The following is a 21,171-nucleotide window of genomic DNA, read 5'->3' as shown; positions in this document are numbered from 1 at the left end:
ATGCAAAACATGTGCAATTTCGTATATGTTTGCCACTGATAGTAATTATTTTTTCTGGGAGCATCTGTAAACGTAGAGCTTTTGTCTCTTTAGGTTCATGTGAAAATGGCGGATGAGGCTGTCTGTGTTGGCCCAGCTCCCACCAGTAAAAGCTACCTCAACATGGATGCCATCATGGAAGCCATTAAGAAAACCAGGGCCCAAGCTGTGAGTCTGAATGAATCTGTCTGTTGCAGCTGTATCATATGTAGTAAGCAGATAGCTGGTGTTTGTGTTAAAAAAAAAAAAAAAGATTGAAAATGTTGTTGCGGTTAGTTTGTGTCATAGGAGTTAAATGTGGCCGAATTTGCTACTGAAATCAAAGGTTTTGTAGCATCTGGCAGTGTTGGTTGCTGATCCTGCAGGTGGCTGCTGGATTCAGCTCTCACACCAGGGAGCAGTTTCAGTTCATTTCTAAATTTGTTAGAAAAAAGGAAATCCCAATTAATTTTGATTATTAACTCTTTCAGTGTAATTAGAATATTTTTTGGTTTTGAATTCTGTATCATAAACAGGATCCAATAGACATTGGTTTAAATTCCACTTTAAGCATTTAAAAATTACATACACTTAATTATACTTACGGAAATAAAAATGGTGAATTTGGTTATTATTTTAGCTTAATCATGTTAATAGAATGCACATTAGTTTAGATAGATAAATATATTACTGCCTCCGACCACCAATTCTAAATGGTGTGGACATCAAGGAAAAATCTGGTTCATGGCAAGGTTACGTTGTGGTGGTGGTGGTGGTGGTGTTTTTTTTTTTAAATATCAGAGGAGCAATTACATATAATGTCAAAAACTCTGCAGCATTCTCTCTAAAATTGAATGGAAGCAGCCAACACCAGTAATTAGCCTAGATTGCTTCAATTAGTGTTCACGTTGAAAGACATGTTTTAGTAAGTTTCACATTTAAATAAAAAACTGAATTCATGAACCCATATTATAGATGTTTGTAGTTTATTAGCACAGTTAATGAGGATAAAACTCTTTTAACCTTTTACCTATGGCTTGTAAGCATACAATCTTTTTATCTATCTATCTATCTATTTATTTTTTATTGTGATTTGGGTGAAGGTTTACAGAGGAAATTCACTTTCCATACAGCGGTTCACATATACATCGTCTCATGACATTGACCACAGTTTACCACAATGCAACAGCTCCCCTCCCACTTCCTCCCCATAGTTACCTCTTCCCCGTGTCCATCCCTCCTTGCACTCCTGCCCCCTGAGGTATCTCCCTGTGCTTAAGCAGCCCTTCTTTCTCTCGTGATTGTTCTCTCCAAGGAGTGTATCTACTTGAGGTAAATGTTCAACTCATTTGCCTGTCTTTTAGCTGAAAACCACAGGTGTGGGTTCAATTCCAGATCTGAAGGGCAGCTAGGAGCCATAGTCCCAGTGGTTCCACTAGGCTCTATCGGACCAGCAAACCTGGTCCCCCCCCTTTTTTTTTCCTCCAAATGATTTTGAGTTTTGTTCCACATTATTCTCCCTCTCTTTCAAGGATCTCCTACATAGATCCCCTTCCAGGTGGATGACAGTGGTAGCCGGGTACCACCTAGTTCTTCTGGTCTCGTAGTCATATAGGCTGCAGATCAGATGGTGTACCAGTCGCTAGGACTAATTGTTTCCATGAATTTTGGTTTTCTTCATTCTTCTTTGCTCTGGATGAGGAGAGACCCATTGTTGCATCTAGATGGCAGCTTGCTAGCTTTTAAGATCCCAGTCGCTACTCGCCAAAGTAAGAGGTGGAACAATGTTTTGTATAGTATGTTATGCCAATTGAGCTTGATGTCCCCTGCAACTATGGTCCCAAGTCCTCAGGTTCAACTACTTGGTCCCTCTGGGTAGCTGGCTGTGACCAAGCCGTGACCACAACCTTGCCCCTTGTCAGCTCTATACACCTGGGAATTCTGATCATTCACATAAACTTATAGAACCATTGTCTTAAGCATACAATCTTTAGTTGAATGTTTATATAAGATGAAATTGGTAGAGCGAAACTCTTATAATGCAGCAGTTTGCAGTTATTCTGTACCATTTTAAAGCTCAATTCTGCACTAAAAATACCTGATATATTGCTGTTTCTAGAGTATGATACTGGCTCATTGGCACATCCAGAAGTTTGATTTTTCTCATAATAGAATTGTTTTACTAAAAATGAGCTTAACAGTGATCAATACTAAACCCCAAATCAAACTCATTGCCACTGAGTCGATTCTGACACATAGCAACTTTATAGAACAGAGTAGAACTTCCCTATGGAGTTTCCAAGCCTCTAAATCTTTAAGAAGCAGACTGCCTCATCTTTTTCCCATGGAATAGCTGGTGGGTTCAAACTACTGACCTTTTGGTTAGCAACTGACTGCTTTCCCAGTGTGCTACCAGGGCTCCTTGATTGACTAATACTAGAGCAGCTAAATTGATATTGGCCAGGGTGGTAGAGTTAAAACTTACCTTATTAAAACAGAGTGGTAAAATTAGGTTGTAGCAATTTGGTTTGTGAGACATGGCATAAAGGAGTTGCAAATAGCTAAATTTGGAGTGAGGAGGGAAAGAAGAGTAGATATTAGAAGAAAAACGTTCAAATTACAAAGTAAAAGTAAGCCAAACCTTTGTTTTAGTTTTGTTTGACAGAAGTTATTTATTGAGTAATATGTGAGTATATTAATACCATTAGGAATAGATTTATTTGTTGATTGGCTTAGTAGCCAAGGTTTTAGAAAGCAGTAGTTCCTGGTGTTATAAAGGAAGGAGGATATAGAGTTTTTCATACATCTTGCAAAATATTTATTTTCATATATTATTTAACCTATCCGCTGTTACAAAATTCTCCACATTTGTGACTGAAGTTAGCTTCAGAAAAAGTAGGGGGAGTTTGAATTGTGTTGAACTATGCAGTCAAATGTGGGTCCTCAGGAAATGTCTAGGTATATACATGGGTCAGGTTATTTTCAGGACAGAGGTAGTATATAGGAAGTGACTATAATAGGGAGTTCTTGGAATTTGGGTCTTTGCACAAGGAATGTGAAGGAGAGCTCAACCAGTGTTTAAGAGTAGTAATCTTATTCAAGAGGCTTTGAACAATGAAAACATTAATAAACTGTATGCTTTGGGGAGCTTTGGTGGTATATGCCTAAGGCATTTGATTGCTAACCAGGAGGCTGGCGGTTAGAACCCACCCACCACTCCTTAGAAGGAAGATTGGGCAATCTACTTCCGTAGAGATACTGCCTCGGAAACCCAAGGAAGCATCACTATGAGTGATGTGATGGCTGTGACTTTGAGTTTTTTTTTTCCTAATACTTTGATTGTTAAGTTTTTTCAATGTGATAAAATTAAAAACGCTTTTTGTTTTCATTTTCAAGGTACATCCAGGTTATGGATTCCTTTCAGAAAACAAAGAATTTGCTAGGTGTTTGGTAAGTAATTGTTAAATGGAGAAGTTATACATGTAATTAATTATACCTAATTTATTATTTAATGGGAGCTCTGGTGGCATAGTGCCTAAGGCATTTAACTGCTGACCAGAAGGCTGGCGCTTCAAACCCACCAGCTACTCCTCAGAAGGAAGATTGGGCAATCCACTTCCGTAGAGATACTGCCTGGGAAACCCAAGGAGAGGTCACTATGTGTTGAGTCAATTTGACAGCAGTGAGTTTTTGGTTATTATTTAATACCTGGACTTTAAATTTCAATTAAATAGTTACTCACTGGATATTTGTAATGCAAATTTAATTTGAGGTTTAAAATATTTTATGATTATGTTTATTTAACCAATGTGTTTATACTTTTATTCTAGTATTACTGCTATTGAGATCCATTACCCTGGGTTATGGAAGCATTGGGACCATGGACCATAGATATTTATTAATACTGTTTTCCCAACTTCTTTTTTTTAATTTAATTTTTATTGTGATTTGGGTGAAAGTTTACAGAGCAAATTCATTTTCCATACAGTAGTTCACATACACTTTGTATCATGACAGTGACTGCAATTTTCCACAATGCAACAGCTCTCTTCCCACTTCCTCCCTATGGCTACCTCTTCCCTGTATCCTTCCCTCTCATGCACTTCTGCTCCCCGAGTTGTCTTTGTGTGTTTACATAGCCCTTCTATTCTCCCATGATTGATCTTTTCAAGGAGTGTGTATCTGCCTAATGTAAATGTTCAGGTCATATGCCTGTCTTTTGTTTGGCTGGAAGCCACAGGAGTGGGATCAATTCCAGACTTGTAGGGCAACTAGGGGTCATAGTCTCAGGGGTTTCACCAGGTTCTATCAGACCAGCAAACCTGGTCCCCTGCACCTTTTTTTCCCCTATGATTTTGAGTTTTGTTCCAAATTGTTTTCCTATTCTATCTATGATCTCCTACATAGATCCCCCTCCAAGTGGTTGACACCATGTGGTAACCAGGCACCATCTAATTTATCTGGTCTCATAGTTGTATAGGCTGAGGATTGCATGGTGTCCAAATCCCTTGGAGTAATTGTTTCCATGTGTCTTTGGTTTTCTTCATTTTTCTTTGCTCTGGACGAGGAGAGACCCATCATTGCATTTAGATGGCCACTTGTAACCTTTTAAGATCCCAGTTGCTACTTGCCAAAGTAGGATGTGAAACAATGTTTGTGTAGTATGTTATGCCAATTAATCTTGATGTCCCCTGTGACCATGGTCCCGGGCCCACAGGTCTAACTGCTCGCTACCTCTGGGTAGCCAAGAAGTGACTACAACCTTGTCCCTTGTCAGCTCTACTATATACCTGGACATTCTTACAGAACATACAAGCACACTTGTAGATACATTGTCTGCCAATGCTATATGTGATCATTTTTTTCCTAACATTTTTTAAATGAAAAACGTAAGGCATTCAGAAAAGTTTAAAGAATTGTATACCATGAATACTGGCATACCATCACCTAGATTCTACAAATTAACAGTTTGTTATGTTTATATTTTTGTGTGGTATGAGGTAAGTGTCTAAATTCAGTATTTTTTTCAATGTGGCTATTTAGTTGTTCTATACTATATCTTGTGAAGACAGTCCTTTTCTCTTTGAAATGTCTTGGCACCATTTTACAGAAAAACAACAGAACATATATATGTAGGTAGTTTCCGTACCGCCTATCAAGTAATGTATGTCTTCTAACTTTGTTCTTCTTTTTCAATGCTGGCTTTTCTTTGTCATTTGCATATCCATATACATTTTAGAATTCAGTAACTAATTTCTTCTAAAAAGCCTGGTGGGATTTTGATTATGATTCTATTATCAAATGCCTTAGGCACTACGCTTTCAGACCTCCCTATTGAATATATCCCACCAGTGTTCCTGTTATTGAATATATAGATATTTATAATTAAGAGAGGACTGGGCAGTGTATTGTTCTGTTGAACATAGGGTCGCTATGAGTCAGAGCCAACTCGATAGCACCTAACAACAACAACAAGAACATAATTAAGAGAGGTAGAGTCCAGTTGAGTTAATTGCTTGCTAAAAGCAAATGAACAAAAAAAAAAAAAAAAAAAAAAAAAAAAAAAAAAAAGAACCTTGATAGGAACATAAAATAATTTAGGTCCCTATATTTAGGACGGGAGCTCTGGTAGTATAGTGCCTAAGGCACTTGACTGCTAACCAGAAGGCTGGAGGTTCAAACCCACCAGCCACCCCTTGGAAGCAAGGTTGGGCAATCTACTTCTGTAGTGATACTGCTGTGGAAACACAAGGAGGAGTAGCTATGAGTCGGGTCTGACTCAACAGCACATTACAACAACATGTTTAGAATATCATTCACAATATATAACACATACTCAAGAGAAAATACAACCAGTAGGGATGGACACTAAGATAAATATTAGTTTTAGAAGACAAAGATCTTTTCCCCCTTAGAATTCTCCTTTTTTGAAGGGAAAAATATTACAGACTGTCTATCTTGCTTTAGCCCAAATGAAATAACCTCTACTAATTAAAGAAACCAAGCTCTAGATAATGTGTCCTTTTAAATATACTTTGTTCACATCACCTTCCATTTACCTCAATAAACCTACTAGTCCTCACTTACGATATCGTGGTTTGACAGCCTCTTCCTCACCAGAGACTGTAATCTTCTTTCTCGGTACTGCATTACTTTAGCAATCCAATTTAAACATGTAGCCAAGGTTTGTCCAGGAATTAAATCTCTACCTGAGAGAGGATGTTAATATTCATTCTTATTTCTACACATATCAACTGTTCTGGTTACCAGGCGATGCTCTGACAAGAATATACCACAAATGAGATGGCTCAAACAAACAGGAGTTTATTCTTACAATTTGGAGGCTTTAAGTCCGAGTTCTAAGTGCCAGGCTCTACGGGCTGGGTGAAAGCCCCTCGACCTTGGGCTTCAGCTCTGCCTCTTGCTCCTGGCCCACTGAATCGAGAGGCATCTCTCCACTCAGGCACCTACTGGCTGCTGAGGCTAACAAGCCCAAGGTCAACAAATACATCGGCACAGTCCTGATGTTACCAAACCACACGTTGTTGTTGTTGTTATGTGCTGTTGAGTCAGACCCGACTCGTAGTGACCCCTCCTTGGGTTTCCGAGGCAGTATCACTATGAAAGTAGTTTGCCCCATCTTCCTTCCAAGGAGTGGCTGGTGGGTTTGAACTGCCAGCCTTCTGGTTAGCAATCAAGTGCCTTAGGTACTACACATTAATTCAGGTCCGTTGAAAGTCCCAAAGTCGGCAGAATGGCGGCTGCTGAACAACAACATGGTTACATGCGAGGTTCAAGCATGCCATAAGCTAGAGACCATTCCCAAAGCTGTTTCTTATATATGGGAAACAGACCAAATACCCAAAGGCAGCTACTCAGCTGCTCACAGTAGATTCTACCATGGAGTTGATTAGCAGTCTCATCATGGGGAGTACTACTTCCAGCCACCCAGCCACTCAACCAAGTCTAGCCTAGTTGACACACAATGTTAACCACCACATCAACCATGGTGAGAGAGGCTCCTATGTGAAATCCAAGTGCTCTCACAGAAGGGTGTGGTTTAAGATTACACCAGTCGTTAAACATATAGAAGATGTGAAATATAGTTCAACTAGGGCTAAAATAAATCATATTTTAATTAGGGATATTAACATATATATTAATAGGAAGTTCTGCTTTCGATGGAGTCCCTGGGTTGCACAAATGGTAAGTGCTTGACTCCTAACTGAAAAGCTGGCAGTTCAAACCCACCCAGAGGTACCTTGTGAGATAGTCCTGGCAATCTGCTTCTGAAAGGTCACAGCATTGAAAGCCCTATGAAGTAGCTGTGCTTTGCACATACAAGATCATCTGAGTTGGAATTGACTAGCCAGCAACTAACAGCAACAACAACAAATTCTTTTTTTTTCCACTTTCTTTTAATTAATGAATTATTTTTTTAAAATATTAAATATCTAGCAGTGTTCCTTCCCATCCCGTCCCACCCCTGGTAACCAACAAAGAAAGTTTCCTTCCATATATAAACCTCTCCTTGACTTTTTACAATAATGGACTAATACAGTATTTGTCCGACTTACTTCACTCAGCATAATGTCCTCCAAGTTCATCCACTTTGTGTGGTGTTTTGTAGATTATACATAGTTCTTTAGTTTTGCATAGTATTCTGTTGGGTGTATGTACTGTAGTTTGGTTATCCATTCTTCTATTGATGGGCACTGAGGTTGTTTTCATCCTTTGGCTATTGTAAATAGTGCTTCAATGAATATGGGTGTGCATATGTCTGTTCTTATCCTGGCTCTCACTTCTTTAGGATATTTACATAGTAATGGGTCTACTGGATCAAATGGTATTTCTAATTCCAACTTTTGAAGGAATCGCCATACTGCTTTCCACAGTGGTTGTATCATTTGACAGTCCCACCAGCAGTGTATGAGAGTCCCAATCTATCCACATCCTCTGCAGCTTTTGTTATTTTCTGTCTTCTTGAACTCTGCTATTAGTTCTAGGGTTAGATGGTATCTCATTGTTGTTTTGATGTGCATCTTTCTAATGGCTAATGATCACGAACATTTCTTCATGTGTTTGTTGACCACCTGGATATCGTCTTTAGTGAAGTGTCTATTCATTTCTTCTGTCCATATTTTAGTTGGATTACTTGTCTTTTTTTGTTGCTGAGGTATTGGAGTTTACGTATGTGTGTGTGTGTGTATATAAGGAAGGTTGGGCAATCCTACTTCCGTAGTGATACTGCCTCGGAAACCCAAGGAGGGGTCGCTATGGGTCGGGTTTGACTCGACGGCACATAACAACAACAACATATATAAAAATGTTAGAGAAAAGTCCCTTGCCAGATATGTCATTGCCAATTTTTTTTTTTTCCCAATCTGTAGGTTCTCTTTTGACTCTTTTGGAGAAGTCTTTTGAAACACATAAAAATTTAATTTTTAGAAGGTCCCATTCATCTAATTTATCTTATGCTTGTGCATTTTGGGTTATGCTTGATAGTCTATTTTTGTAATAAATGAGGGCCCCTAAATTTGCCCCTATTTTTTCCTTGAGTAACTTTATAATTTTAGGTTCCACATTTAAGTCTTTGATCCATCTAGAGTTAGTTTTTGTGTATGGTGTGAGGTACAGATCTTGTTTCATTTTTCTGCAAATGGATATCCAGTTTTTCCAGCATCATTTCTTAAAGAGACCATCTCTTCCCCAGTTAATGGATTTCAGAGCCCTTTGTCAGAAATCAGCTGACCATAGCTAGATGGATCTATTTGTGGGTTCTCAATTCTATTCTATTGTTCTATGTGTTTGTTGTCGTATCAGTACCAGGCAGTTTTGACTACTGTGGCTGTATAGTAGGTTTTGAGATCTAGAAGTGTGTGACCTCCTACTTTGTTCATCTTCTTCAATAGTGCTTTGCCTATCCGAGGTCTTTTTCCTGTCTCTACAAAATTAGTGATTGGTTTTTCCATATCCTTAAAGAATGCTGATGGGGTCTGGATTGGGATTGCATTGAATGTATAGATTGCTTTGGGTAGAATTGACATTTTCACAATGTTCAGTCTTCCTATCCATGAGCATGGGATGTTTTTCCATTTATGTAGGTCTCTTATGGTTTCTTGAAGTAGCTTTTTATAGTTTTCTTTGTACAGGTCTTTCGTGTCCTTGGTAAGATTTATTCCCAAGTTTTTTTTTTTTTTTTGGTAGCTATTGTAAGTGGTATTGATTTCCTTATCCAAAATGGCCACTGTTTGTAAACATTCAAAATGGCTGCACCCTCTGGACAGGTGAAAATCCACAGCTTGGATTGTTTCCTTTCCTGTTTCCCTTTTTAGTCATCAGCCACCAGTGCAGTCGTCCATGCAGCCCTTGGTGAGCAGGGCCAATTTGGTAGGTTCATTTTCAGGGCCTTAAACCACTTGGAAGTATTCAAACTGTCCATGCCATCAGGATAGCTGACAGTCTGCAGCTCCGTTTGTCTCTTTACTCACTCTTTTCGTTCAGGTTCTTCTACCAGTTGGTGTTTAATCTACTTCTGAATCCTTCATTTCAAAGTTCAGGACCCCAGGATTATCTTTTGTATCTGTGTTAATTGCTTTCTCTTTCCTTTGTTGAAGAGGATCTGTGTAGCTTGTCTGCCTATTCCACCATCTTCACAACAACTGGTTTTAATAATAATAATTAAATAGCTTCTATCAAACTGACCCTTTCAGAGAGTAAGAAATATAAACTCTGGACAAAGGAGAAAAAGTTACTACCTGAAGGGATTAGAGAGCAATCAAGAGTAAATGAGATATAGGAGGGGAATCTACTCTTGGGAAGAGGAAGTTACACTAGGGTAGATTCTTCTTCTTCTTCTTCTTCTTCTTCTTCTTCTTCTTCTTTTTTTAATTTTTGTTGATCAATTTTTGTCTAGTTCCCTGAATGAACTGTGGAGTACACATTCATGGGTCAGATTTCCAGCAGTCCAGCCAAGGTTAAAATAACCAGAGAAATACCTTCTGCTTCTGGTGCTAGTTTTATGGGAAAATACTCCAGCTGAACTTTGAATCCCTATTTGAATTGTGACAATATAACAAGCCCTGTTGGTTCTGCCAACTATTATTTCTACTCAGTTACCAGGGTCACCATTAGGACTGATGACCACTCCTTCTTCATGTGTCACAGCGATTAGTGAAAGCCAGTCATGGTAGTCAACTCCCTTTTGCCAGTGATTGTTTTAAGGGTAGGCATGTGGCCCAGTTGTCTAGTTACAAATGAAGGGCACTTTCAGGAAAAAGTTTATTTTAACTGAAAAATATATGTATATGAAGAAACAGTTTCTTCTCTTCTGTTGAATGTTATTGATTATGTGACCGACAGAACTGTTGCATCCATGATGTTACCAGGATGGCCTTTTTGTCTTAGAGAAAGAGTCCAATCCTCATATGATATAATTGAGGTACCATTGAGCTAGCTTTGTATTTCTTTTGTATGCAGTCACAATTTTTTATTTTTTTAATTTTATGCCATATGAACTGAGAGTTTTTGTCAATGTTACTGTTGTTTTTTTTTTTTTTTTCTTTTGGGCACAACTACCTTGCAGAAAGCTGAATGTGGTATAATTTGGTATTCTATTGAATGGTAAAATATAATATGACTACTGATTTTTATTATAAACTTTATGAAATAACTTAGAAACAAAACTGTTTATGGACTATGTGGCCAGTGGGTCACAGTTCAGTTATAAAATGAGTAATTTCTTTTTTTCTTTAATTTATTTAAAAATTAATCTCCTGTCAATATCTAGAAGATTCAAATTATATAATTTTAGACACTTCCCCTATCTCCTTTCTGAATGCAGATTGGATATAGAATTTTTTTTTCCCCCATGCACTAGTATTTATTTGTTTTAGACAAAATATTTAGATTTTGGTTATCACCCAAATTGTATGCAATTAAAAAACAAATTAAATTTTTTAATTCTTTTGCATTACTCAAGGAGCTTTAAATATATGTTTGTTATCTATTTATTGGATGGGAGAAGTTGATAAATTAAAATTTGGAATTCTGGAAAGAAATGTAGAAAGAATGTTTTGAGAAGCCTTTTTGCATTTTTATGTGTAATGTTATTTCTAATTGATAGTAAATTTGTGATCTCTTAAAATTTATTTTCATTGATTTATTTATACATAAGCACTAAGCTTAGAATTTCATAGGAACAATTTTATTTTAATGAAGGTATAATATTGTTTGAGGATGCTGTTGGATTAAATGAAATAGCATTATAACTTTTACATATAGTTAATGGTTAATGCTCCCAAATACATTCTAAATTTAAATTTTTAAGTATGTGGTTTCTAAAATGTGCAAAAAAGAAGAAATAAAGACATGATTGCTGGGGCTTTGTTTTTGGATTGGACATTATTGAAAGATAATATTACAAAGTTCCCAAGGCACCATATTAAAGCACAATATGTGATACACTAATTTGCTAATTGGAGAGTATTTTTCTTTGTGTGTGTCCATACTAATGAACATACTTATGGTTTAAGTATGTGTGTGCACCCTCATCTGTATGCACATGGGCATGTTTTCTTAGCTTTTTATTCAGTCTCTCATGAGCTGGTTGATTGTTGAAGACAAGTTTTAAGATAAACAAGAATATATCATGTCATGTAAATAGTGTGTATTATTTCTTAACCACTATATTTTTTATTTGTAAGGAGATAATTTAATTAGTAATGTCAGCCTTTAGATATACTGTTGCTAATTACAATGCTATAATTTGTATAAAATGCATTGAATATGTAAACAAAATTGATTACATATTTATGTATTATGTACACAAATGATAATATGTTTCACTAGTGTAGCCTGTATTAACTGAAGGAAAAATTCTAGCCTTGGATTGCAATATTGAAGGATTCCATGGGCAAAACATTGAACAATGCAGGGAGAATTTAAAAAAAAAAAAAAAAAAAAGAAGAGGAAGAAGAAATACACAGAATCACTGTGCCAAAAAAGAATTGGTCAACATTGACTCATTTTAGGACGTACCATATGATCAATAACCAATAGTATTAAAGGAAAAAGCCTAAGCTATATTGAAGGCATTGGCAAAGGACAAGACTTCAGGAATTGACAGAATATAATTGAGACATTTCAACAAAGGGATACAGTTTTGGAAGTGCTTGCTTTTCTATACCAAGTAATTTGAAGACAGGTAGCTGGCCAACTTGAGTGTAAGAGATCTGTACTTTTATCCATTCTGAAGAAAGGTGATCCAACAGAATGTGGAAATTATATCATTAATATCACATGCAAGTAAAATTCATTGCCGATAATTAAAAAATGGTTGCAGCAGGACATCAACAAGGAACTGCCAGATATTCAACCTGGATTCAGAAGAGAATGTAGAATGAGGAATGAAGTCAGTTGGATCTTGGCTAAAAGCAGAGAATACAATAAATATGTTTACCTGTGTTTTACTCAGGGCTTCAGACCAGTTTCAGACAGAAATGGCTCAGTGATTGCTGTCATAAACAAGGGCCTTGTTGTATAGCAGTTAAATCTGTTGATTGTGGTATTTTGATCTGAGTAGAAAACAAACAGCTGTGTCCTGCTCAGAGATGGTAGCGGTGCTTCTTTGAATGTGTGGTGTTCTCCAGAGTCTTGCCAATAATGTTGTTCTCCAAAAGTCCCACCATCTTCCTCCTGAAGGTTTCAGGAACCTATGTGGGGATTGGATTATTGGCAGGACTCTGGAGAGCAACATACATTCCAAGCTGCACCATCAGTTGCCATCTTTAACTGGAACATAACTATCTTTTTCCTATTCAGATGAAAATACCACAGGCAATAGATTTGGTTGCTATGCAGTGCATGTGCAGCCCTTGTGTAAAAGGGCAATTATTGAAATGTTTTGAACTGATTCAAAGCCCCGGTTTTACTGACTGTGTAAAGGCATTCGACTGTGTGGATCTTTAACAAATAGATAGCATTGGGAAGAATGAGAATTCTACAACACTTGATTGTGCTCATGTGGAACCTGTTCATAGACCAAGAAGCAATCATTTGAACAGAATAAGGAAATATTTTGTGGTTTAAAATCAGGAAACATATGTATCAGGGTTGTATTCTTTCACTATTCTTCTTCATTCTGAGAAGCTGGACTCTATGAGGAATGTGACAGCAGAATTGGAGGAAGACTTACTAACAACCTACAATATACAGATGTCACAACCTTGCTTGCTTAGAGCAAAGAAGACTTGAAACACTTTTTGATGAAGATTAAAGACTATAGCCTTAAATATGGGTTACTCTCAATATAAAGAAAACAAAATCCTCATAGCTGGAAAATTTATGCATTGTGAAGCAACATCATGATAAATGGAGAAAAGATTGAAATTGTTAAGGATTTCATTTTACTGGGATCTACACTCAACACCCATGGAACCAGCAGCCAAGAAAGCAAATGACGTATTGAATTGGACAAGTCTGCTGCACAAAGAGTTTTTAAGTGTTGAAAACCAAAGATGTCACCTTGAGAGTTAACGTAGAGACAAGTATTGATTTGGGTGAAGGGCAATGTACCAAAAGTGAGTGATCAACATGGTGGCACCCAGGAAGAGGAAGACATAGGGAGGGACACAGGAGGTACAGACAGCAAAGGTGAACTCTTGCATGTACAGTACTGCATTGTCAGTGATGGTAAATGTTGATTTATAGGTGGATAGATGGGTGGACAAGTTGAATGATCAGGTATATCTAGTAGTTGGACCTATGGGCTTGGAATCATGGTTGCAGGGGACATCAAGCTCAATCAGCATAACATAGTACACAAAAACATTGTTCTACATTCTACTTTGGTGAGTAGCAATTGGGGTCTTAAAAGTTTACAAGAAGCCATCTAGATGTGCTAAAGGGACAGGAAGGCAGCATCTTCTGACCTCCTCTAACTTCACAAGAGGAAGACAGAATCATCATCAGCAGCTGAAGACCTGTTCCTGTGAGGCCGGACATGTCGCCATCCTCCAGCCCTCTTAGCAACTTTGACACCAACTGCCCCTCTCATGGCACCTACCATCTCTTTGCTGGGTTCGATAATTGGCTGCAGTGGCCACACAGAACTCACAGATTATGGAGTTTTTTAGGGAAGCAACAGGCTATAATTCAGTGTTCAGGAGCATACTCAGGATATGGATCTTTGATCAGGACAGACTCTCCTCTGATGTACCCTTAGACACGCCTCTCTGGCTTTTGGCCTCTTGGCCTAACCTTTGCCTCTGTGGGCTAGGTAAGCCTGCTGCCCTGTCCCATGCCTTTTGGTTCCACTGCTGCCATCTCTCTGCTGGGTGTCTCTCTTAGTCGGGTGTCTCTCTTAGCTGGGCATCTCTCTCAGCCAGCAGTGAGATTCCCCCTCTTTCTCTAGGAGGGCTCAATTTAAGCTTGGCAGAGTGGTAAACCTAACCAATCCCAACATCAGAGTTCTACATACCTGAGAGAGAGCAAATGTTCCCAGAAAATTATTTCTTGCTTCTCTAACAGGAATAACCCAGGTGGATGACCTTAACAATCAAGGCAAATTCCTCCACTGAATTAATTGCCAATCTCGTTATAGGGAATTACTACTACCAGCTGCCTAGCCAAGTTGACACATATTTGCATTGCCCCCCCCCCCCAGTGAGCCAGTGGGAGTTACAAAGACTGTGGCTAGAAAAACCATACCATGTTATTCACTACAGTGCAAGATGCAATGATGAGTCTCTCCTCATCCAGAGCAAAGAAGAATGAAGAAAACCAAAGAAGCAGGGAAATAGTTAGTCCAAAGGACTAGTGAACCATGTGATCCTCAGCCTACATGACCATGAGACCAGAAGAACTAGATGGTGCCCAGCTACCACTGTCAGTCACTTAGAGGGGGATCACTGCAGGAGATCCTAGATAAGAGAACAATGTGGAACAAAATATAAAATCATGAATAAAGACCAGGTTTCCTGGTCTGATAGAGCCTGGTGAGACCCCTGAGACTATGGCTCCTATTTACCTTTCAGGTCTGGAACTGAAGTCACTCCTGTGGTTTCCAGCCAAACATTAGGCAGGCATCTGGAGTGAACTTTTACATCAGGTAGATACACTCCTTGGAGTGATCAATTGTGAGAGAACAGAAGCGCCATGTTTGCACAGGTAGATAGCTCAGGGGGTGAGGTGGCATGGGAGGGAAGGACACAGGGAAGAGGTAACTGTGGGGAGGAAGTGGGAAGAGAGCTGTTAATAAATTTTAAATTAAAAGAAAAAAGAGAGAGTGTTAAGTTATGCCTGGCCCAAACCATAGTATTTTCAGTCATCTCATATGCAGGCAAAAGGTGGACAATAAATAAGGAAGACTGAAGGAGAATTGATGCATTTGAGTTATGGTGTTGGTGAAGAATATTAAATTTACTATGGACTGCCAGAAGAACAAACAAATCTGTCATAGGAGAAGTACAGCCAGAATGCTCCTTGGAAACAAGAATGGTGAGACTTTATTTCACATACTTTGGATATGCTATCAGGAAGGACCAGTCCCTGGAGAAGGACATCATGCTTGATAAAATAAGGGGTTAGTGAAAAAGAGACAAATCTTCAACAAGATTGATTGACACCGTGCCTGCAATAGTAGGCTCAAACATAGCAATGATTTTGTGATGATGGTGTGCATCCAGACTGTGTTTCATTCAGTTGTACCTTGGGTAGCTATGAGTCAGAACCAACTCAATGGCACCTAACAACAATAACAAGAACAACAGTGTGTATTAACTTAGTGTTTGATATTATTAATATTGTATAATGGCACGATATTTAGAAGGCTAACTTAGTGACAGCCAAACAAAACCCACTGCCACTGATTTGATTTAGACTCATAGCAATCGACATAGACACAGAATTGCCCCATGTGATTTCTAAGGTTGTAAATTTTTACAGAAGCAGACTGCCACATCTTTCTCCCATGGGATGGTTAGTGATTTCAAACCTCTGACCTTTTGTTATCAGCAGAGCGTTTTAACCACTGCACTGCCAGGGCTCCTAACTTGGTTATAGTATACCTGAAATATAAATTTAAAATCAATTTTAATATTATTGTTGAAAGTAGGATATGGGTACATGGTACTTTATTGTATTATTCTATTTACTTCTGAGTATATTTGAAATTTTCCATTTAAAAATAATTTATGTAAGGAAACAGATCAGGTGCAGAAGCATCATATTCTTATATCCAGTATGCTTGTGATCATCTTAGAGTATATAGGATTTGGCATTAACTTGATTGCCTTGGAGGCTACATTAAACTTGGAAACATTAAAGCTTCCTTTCATGTCCAGTATCAGGGTATTTCAGGTATCGTGTTTGAATTGTTTCCCTATTGTCAGAGAAATAATTTTATTCCTTACTGCTTAGTGATCAGGAGATAGAGAATAATGTTTTATCTTTATCCTTCAAAAACTTGCATGTATGTGGAAGATCCTAGGGTCTTAAGAAGCCCTGATGGCATAGTGGTTAAGAAATTGGCTGCCAATCAAAACGTTGGCTCTTTGTGCCCACTAGCAGTTCCACAGGAGAAAGATGAGGCAGTCTGCTTCCGCAAAGATTATAGCCTTGGGAACCCAATGGCGCAGTTTTACTCTGACGTGTGGGGTTATTATGAGTCAGAATTGACTTGCTGTCAATGGATTTTTTTTTTTTTTTTTATAGTCAGGTCTTAGATCCTCAGCTCACTTTTCCTATAATTCATCTTCATTTTTTAAGCCCTGAGTCTTCTGAAAAATTACTCTAGTATCCACATACGTGTCACTTTAAGAAATTCTTAAGAATCCTTATCTTTTTATTGAGTTAATTAAAAATCTATCTCCAAAAAATGTGACTATGTAAGCTGTACAGAATATTTTTCTGTTTGTTTAAATGATACTATCTTGTATCTTAAACTTTCATTCTTACATTTCTTATGTGATAGTAAGCTAATTGTTAATTCATCATGAGAATTTTTTTGAAAAAATTGCTCACAAAAGTTATTGATATGAATATTTGAATATAATAATTTATGCATTGTGAAACTCACTGTTGAAATAATGGAAGCTTATAAATATAGTGTATTTGATAAATGCACAGTGTCTGACAGTGTCAACAGTATTGAATTATCTACTTACCAATTCATCTTTGCTTATTATGAATTGCTATACTTTGGATAATGTATTCATTCTTTTTACAGCAAGCTTCAGTTTTTTTATGTAAAAAAAAAAGTGGGAATGATGATCTTCCCTTGAAATACTGTGAAGAGAAGTAATGTTAATGTACAAGTGAGTAGCATTCAGCAGTTACATAGCATTTGCTTACTGGTGTGTTGCAAATTGCACCCTCTCCTCCATAAGAAAATATTAAAATATTATCTTGGATCTATTACATGTGTATTATAGATGGAAGATCTAGCTCTGAAAACTTAAAATAATAATTTGGTTTGGTGCCAAGTAGAATCTTGCATTATCTGAATCATCTCATTGGATCTCCTACATAGCACACATAACACATGCTGAGGTTGTTGCTTAAGTATACTGATTTAAATAAATGATATTTACCTGTATGAAACCATTTCAAAATCTCTTTCCATACAATTTTAATAAAAAGTACTTACATTTTCTTCCTCAAATGTCCTTGTAAAATTCAGAATCTTACCCTATATCTTGTACTCAGGCAATGTAATAGTTTTCTTCCTATCTTTCCTTAAATATGACTTTTCCATGCCCTTCATTTCTAGTAGCAAATGTAATAATAATTATATGATAGACATCAAATTCAGTAAAAAAGTTATTCTATCTAAAAAGATTAAAAATTTCCAGATCATCTTGGTTTATTACATCTTGATTCCATCAAGACCACAATAAAAAGTTAGTAAAGAAGTACCCTTTTCATATAAATATAAGGCCAGAGGGGACATTTAAAAGGAAACTAATTCTTGGGTGATGTCAGTTATCAGTCCCTCCCTCCCCCCAAATTATATGTACATCAGGGCTTAATCTGGAGTAGTAAAGGGTAAAAGGGTAATTTTCATAATTCCATGTATCACATTAAAATATTTATGCTTTACACCCATTATGGTAAGCTACTGCTACTAAGACTATCTGTTCCTTAGGACCACTTTTCTCAAAGGTCTTTTACCATGTTTTACAGTTATGAATGTGTGCTTAGGTTAGAGTAGACAGAATTAGTTCCAGGACAAATTAGTTGTCACAAGAAATAATAAAATTAGGATTTATTTTCATTTTTTATATAAAAGAATAAAAATGAAAGTAATTAAGTCCTTATTTTGTCAATTTCCTGCACTCACATCTATCAACACTTGGCATAGTTTGAAAAGATGGTGTCGTTAATACTGTAGGATGAGCAGCTTCCCTGTTCATATTTTTGATTTTTTAACTGTAAAGAACCAAACAAGGTAACTCTCTTAAGTTCACCTAGCAAAGTGTGAGGCTATGTGTGCCTCACAGGGATTACAAAACTGGAAAGAGACTATTATTACATCATTTACTTAATCGGGTTCATTACTTTCTGTCATAAGTGGGAAGGTGCCAGACACTGTTCAAGATACTAGATATACCCAGTGGTGAACAAGAAGAGTCTTTGTTCTTATGAAGTTTTTTTCTAGTACGAAGAGACGGATAATTGAATTAAGAAACAAAAGGTTAGATCATGATGAGTGCTAAAAAGAAAATAAAAGTAGATGATGCAATTGAGCAGTGGTTCTCAGTGTGATCTGGTGCCTTGGGGTCCCTGAGACACTTTGAGAAATTCTGTGAAGTGGAAACTCCTAATAGTTTTTTCCCCCACCCCTCTCATTCTCATTATTGTGCTGTAGTGTTTTCCAGAGGCTACATAATGTGTGTATCACAGCAGATTGAATGCAGTACCAGACGAGAATCCATCTGTCTTCTATTAAGCCAGCCATTACAGAGATTTGCAAAAATGTAAAACATTGTCACTCTTACTAATTCATAAAAATGTTTATTGTTAATTTTAAGTGTTTTATTTTTAAATGAATTAGTATTTTAAAGTTTTCTTATTTTAAATAGCAAATATTGACAGATATAATACCCATAAACAAAAGCTCTTTGAGAATCTTAATTTTCAAGACTATAAAGGGATTTTGAGCCCACAAAGTTTAAGAAACATTGTCAGAAGTTAACTAGGTGGCCTCTTCAGGTGATGAGAAAAAACCTCTCTGGGAAGATGACATTTAAATTGAAATCTAATGGGGGAAAGAGCATTTTAGGTAGATGATAAAGCTTTTCCTGACTACTTCATCCCACCCACTTTAACATTTCCATTTTTGAACTTATTATATATGACGATTACATTCCACATATGTCATAGTTAAGGTTGTGTGTCACCTCAGCAGGGCCTGGTTTTGAGTGGCTGGCCAGCTGGATGGAGTGATTCCCCGTGATGAGACTGGTGATCACCTCCATTGGGGAATCTGCTGCGAGCAGCTGAGTAGCTGCCTGAGGGATGTGGTCTGCCTCCAGTATATAAGAAGGCACTTTCAGGAAGGTCTGTGAGCTTTTTGGCATGCTTGGACCCTGCGTGTAGCTGAGTCGTCATTCAGCAGCCTGCCATGTTGTCTGCTGATCTTGAAACTTGTTTCTGGATTTGAACTAGTGGCCTACTGTGTTACTTAATAGTCTTGGGAATGTGCCATTTTACTTCTTGATGTTGGGTTTGCCAGCCTCAGCAGGCTGCAGCTGCCTGAGTTAAAGAGAAGCCTCCAGCTTCACTGGGCTGGCAGCAAGAGGCAAAACTGAAGCCCAAGGTCGAGGGGCATTTACCCAGCCCCTAGAGCTGACATTTAGCTGGACTTCTAGCCTCCTAAACTGTAAGAGAATGAATCCCTTTTTGGTCAAGCTATACATGTCTGTTAGAGCAACACTACCAAAAACCAAACTCACTGCCGATGAGTTGGATCCGACTCATAGTGACCCCTCCTTGGGTTTCAGAGGTGGTATCACTATGGAAGTAGATTGCCCAACCTTTTTTCCGAGGAGTGGCTGGTGGGTTTGAGCAGCCAGCCTTCTGGTTAGCAGTCATATGCTCCCAGAGCAGCACCAGGGAAACCAAAACAAAATATTTATATTTCCAGTCAAGGACCTTTACTTATCTATCTCTGAGATCTGGGTGCTTACCATTTAACTTACCAGTCTGTAATAATTTTTCTTTAATATTTTATTATGTTTTAGGTGTACACTTACACAGCAAATTGGTTCCCCTTTAACAGTTTTTATACAAGCTGTTTTGAGATATTGGTTACAATTTTCACAATGTGTCAGAATTTTCATTATTTCCATCCTGTTTGTTCTACTTCTCCTCCTTGCCTTCTCATTTCTGCTTTTGAGTAAATGTTGATCATTTGGTCTCATGTAATTGATTATTTAAGGGGCACATTACACATGTGTGGTATTGTTTATTTTGTAAGCCAACTTACTATTTGGCTTAGTAGTGACCTCTAGAAGTGGCTTCAGTGCCAAGTTCAAAGGGTATTTTAGGACCATAGTCTTGGGAGTTCCTCTAGTCTCTACTGGTCCAATAGGTCTGGCCTTTTTTTTTTTTATTAGGATTTTGAATTTTATTCTACATTTTTCTCCCATTCTGTCTGGGATCTTCTGTTGTGTTCTTGGTCAGAATGTTTGGTAGTGGTAACTGGGCATCATCTAGTTCTAATCTCAGATTAGAAGAGGCTGTGGTTCATGTAAGATGTTAGTCCCAAGGCCTAGTTACTTCTTTGAGTTTTTTCTTTCCTTTTTTTTTATTTTGCTCTAGATGAGTAGAGACCAATAGTTGTTTCTTAGATGGCTGCTCTGAAGCTTTTAAAACCCCAGATGCTACTCACCAAACTATTAATTTTAATGGAATCATTTATATATATATTTTTGAACATGAAAAACTTTTGAGAGGAGATTTTATAAATCTCTTTCTTACAAAAATATTTATTAATGTTCAATTTTCCAACTTTATTCTTTGTATCCTTTATTTGGGCCCTTAATTTATGTTCATTGTTGTTGTTGTTAAGTGCCGTCGAGTCGTTTCCGACTCATAGCGACCCCATGCACAGCAGAACGAAACACTGCCCGATCCCGCACCAGCCCCACA

The 21,171-nt window shown here is 37.6% G+C and overlaps 1 protein-coding gene across 1 annotated transcript in view; it reads left to right on the top strand.

Annotated features, from left to right (window-relative positions):
- PCCA (propionyl-CoA carboxylase subunit alpha) overlaps positions 1–21,171 on the top strand; it is a 785,038-nt gene that overhangs the window by 156,243 nt on the left and 607,624 nt on the right. The window contains exons 4-5 of the mRNA XM_007948152.2: positions 94–207; positions 3,415–3,468. Coding sequence (XP_007946343.1) covers positions 94–207; positions 3,415–3,468 — 168 coding nt within the window. The remainder of the gene's footprint in view (positions 1–93; positions 208–3,414; positions 3,469–21,171) is intronic.

The sequence above is a fragment of the Orycteropus afer genome, unplaced genomic scaffold (genome assembly GCF_000298275.1).
Source record: "Orycteropus afer afer isolate SDZICR_OR568_19922 unplaced genomic scaffold, OryAfe1.0 scaffold00206, whole genome shotgun sequence".
In the NCBI taxonomy this organism is placed as follows: Eukaryota; Metazoa; Chordata; class Mammalia; order Tubulidentata; family Orycteropodidae; genus Orycteropus; species Orycteropus afer.
This window is presented reverse-complemented; position numbering and strand designations above follow the sequence as displayed.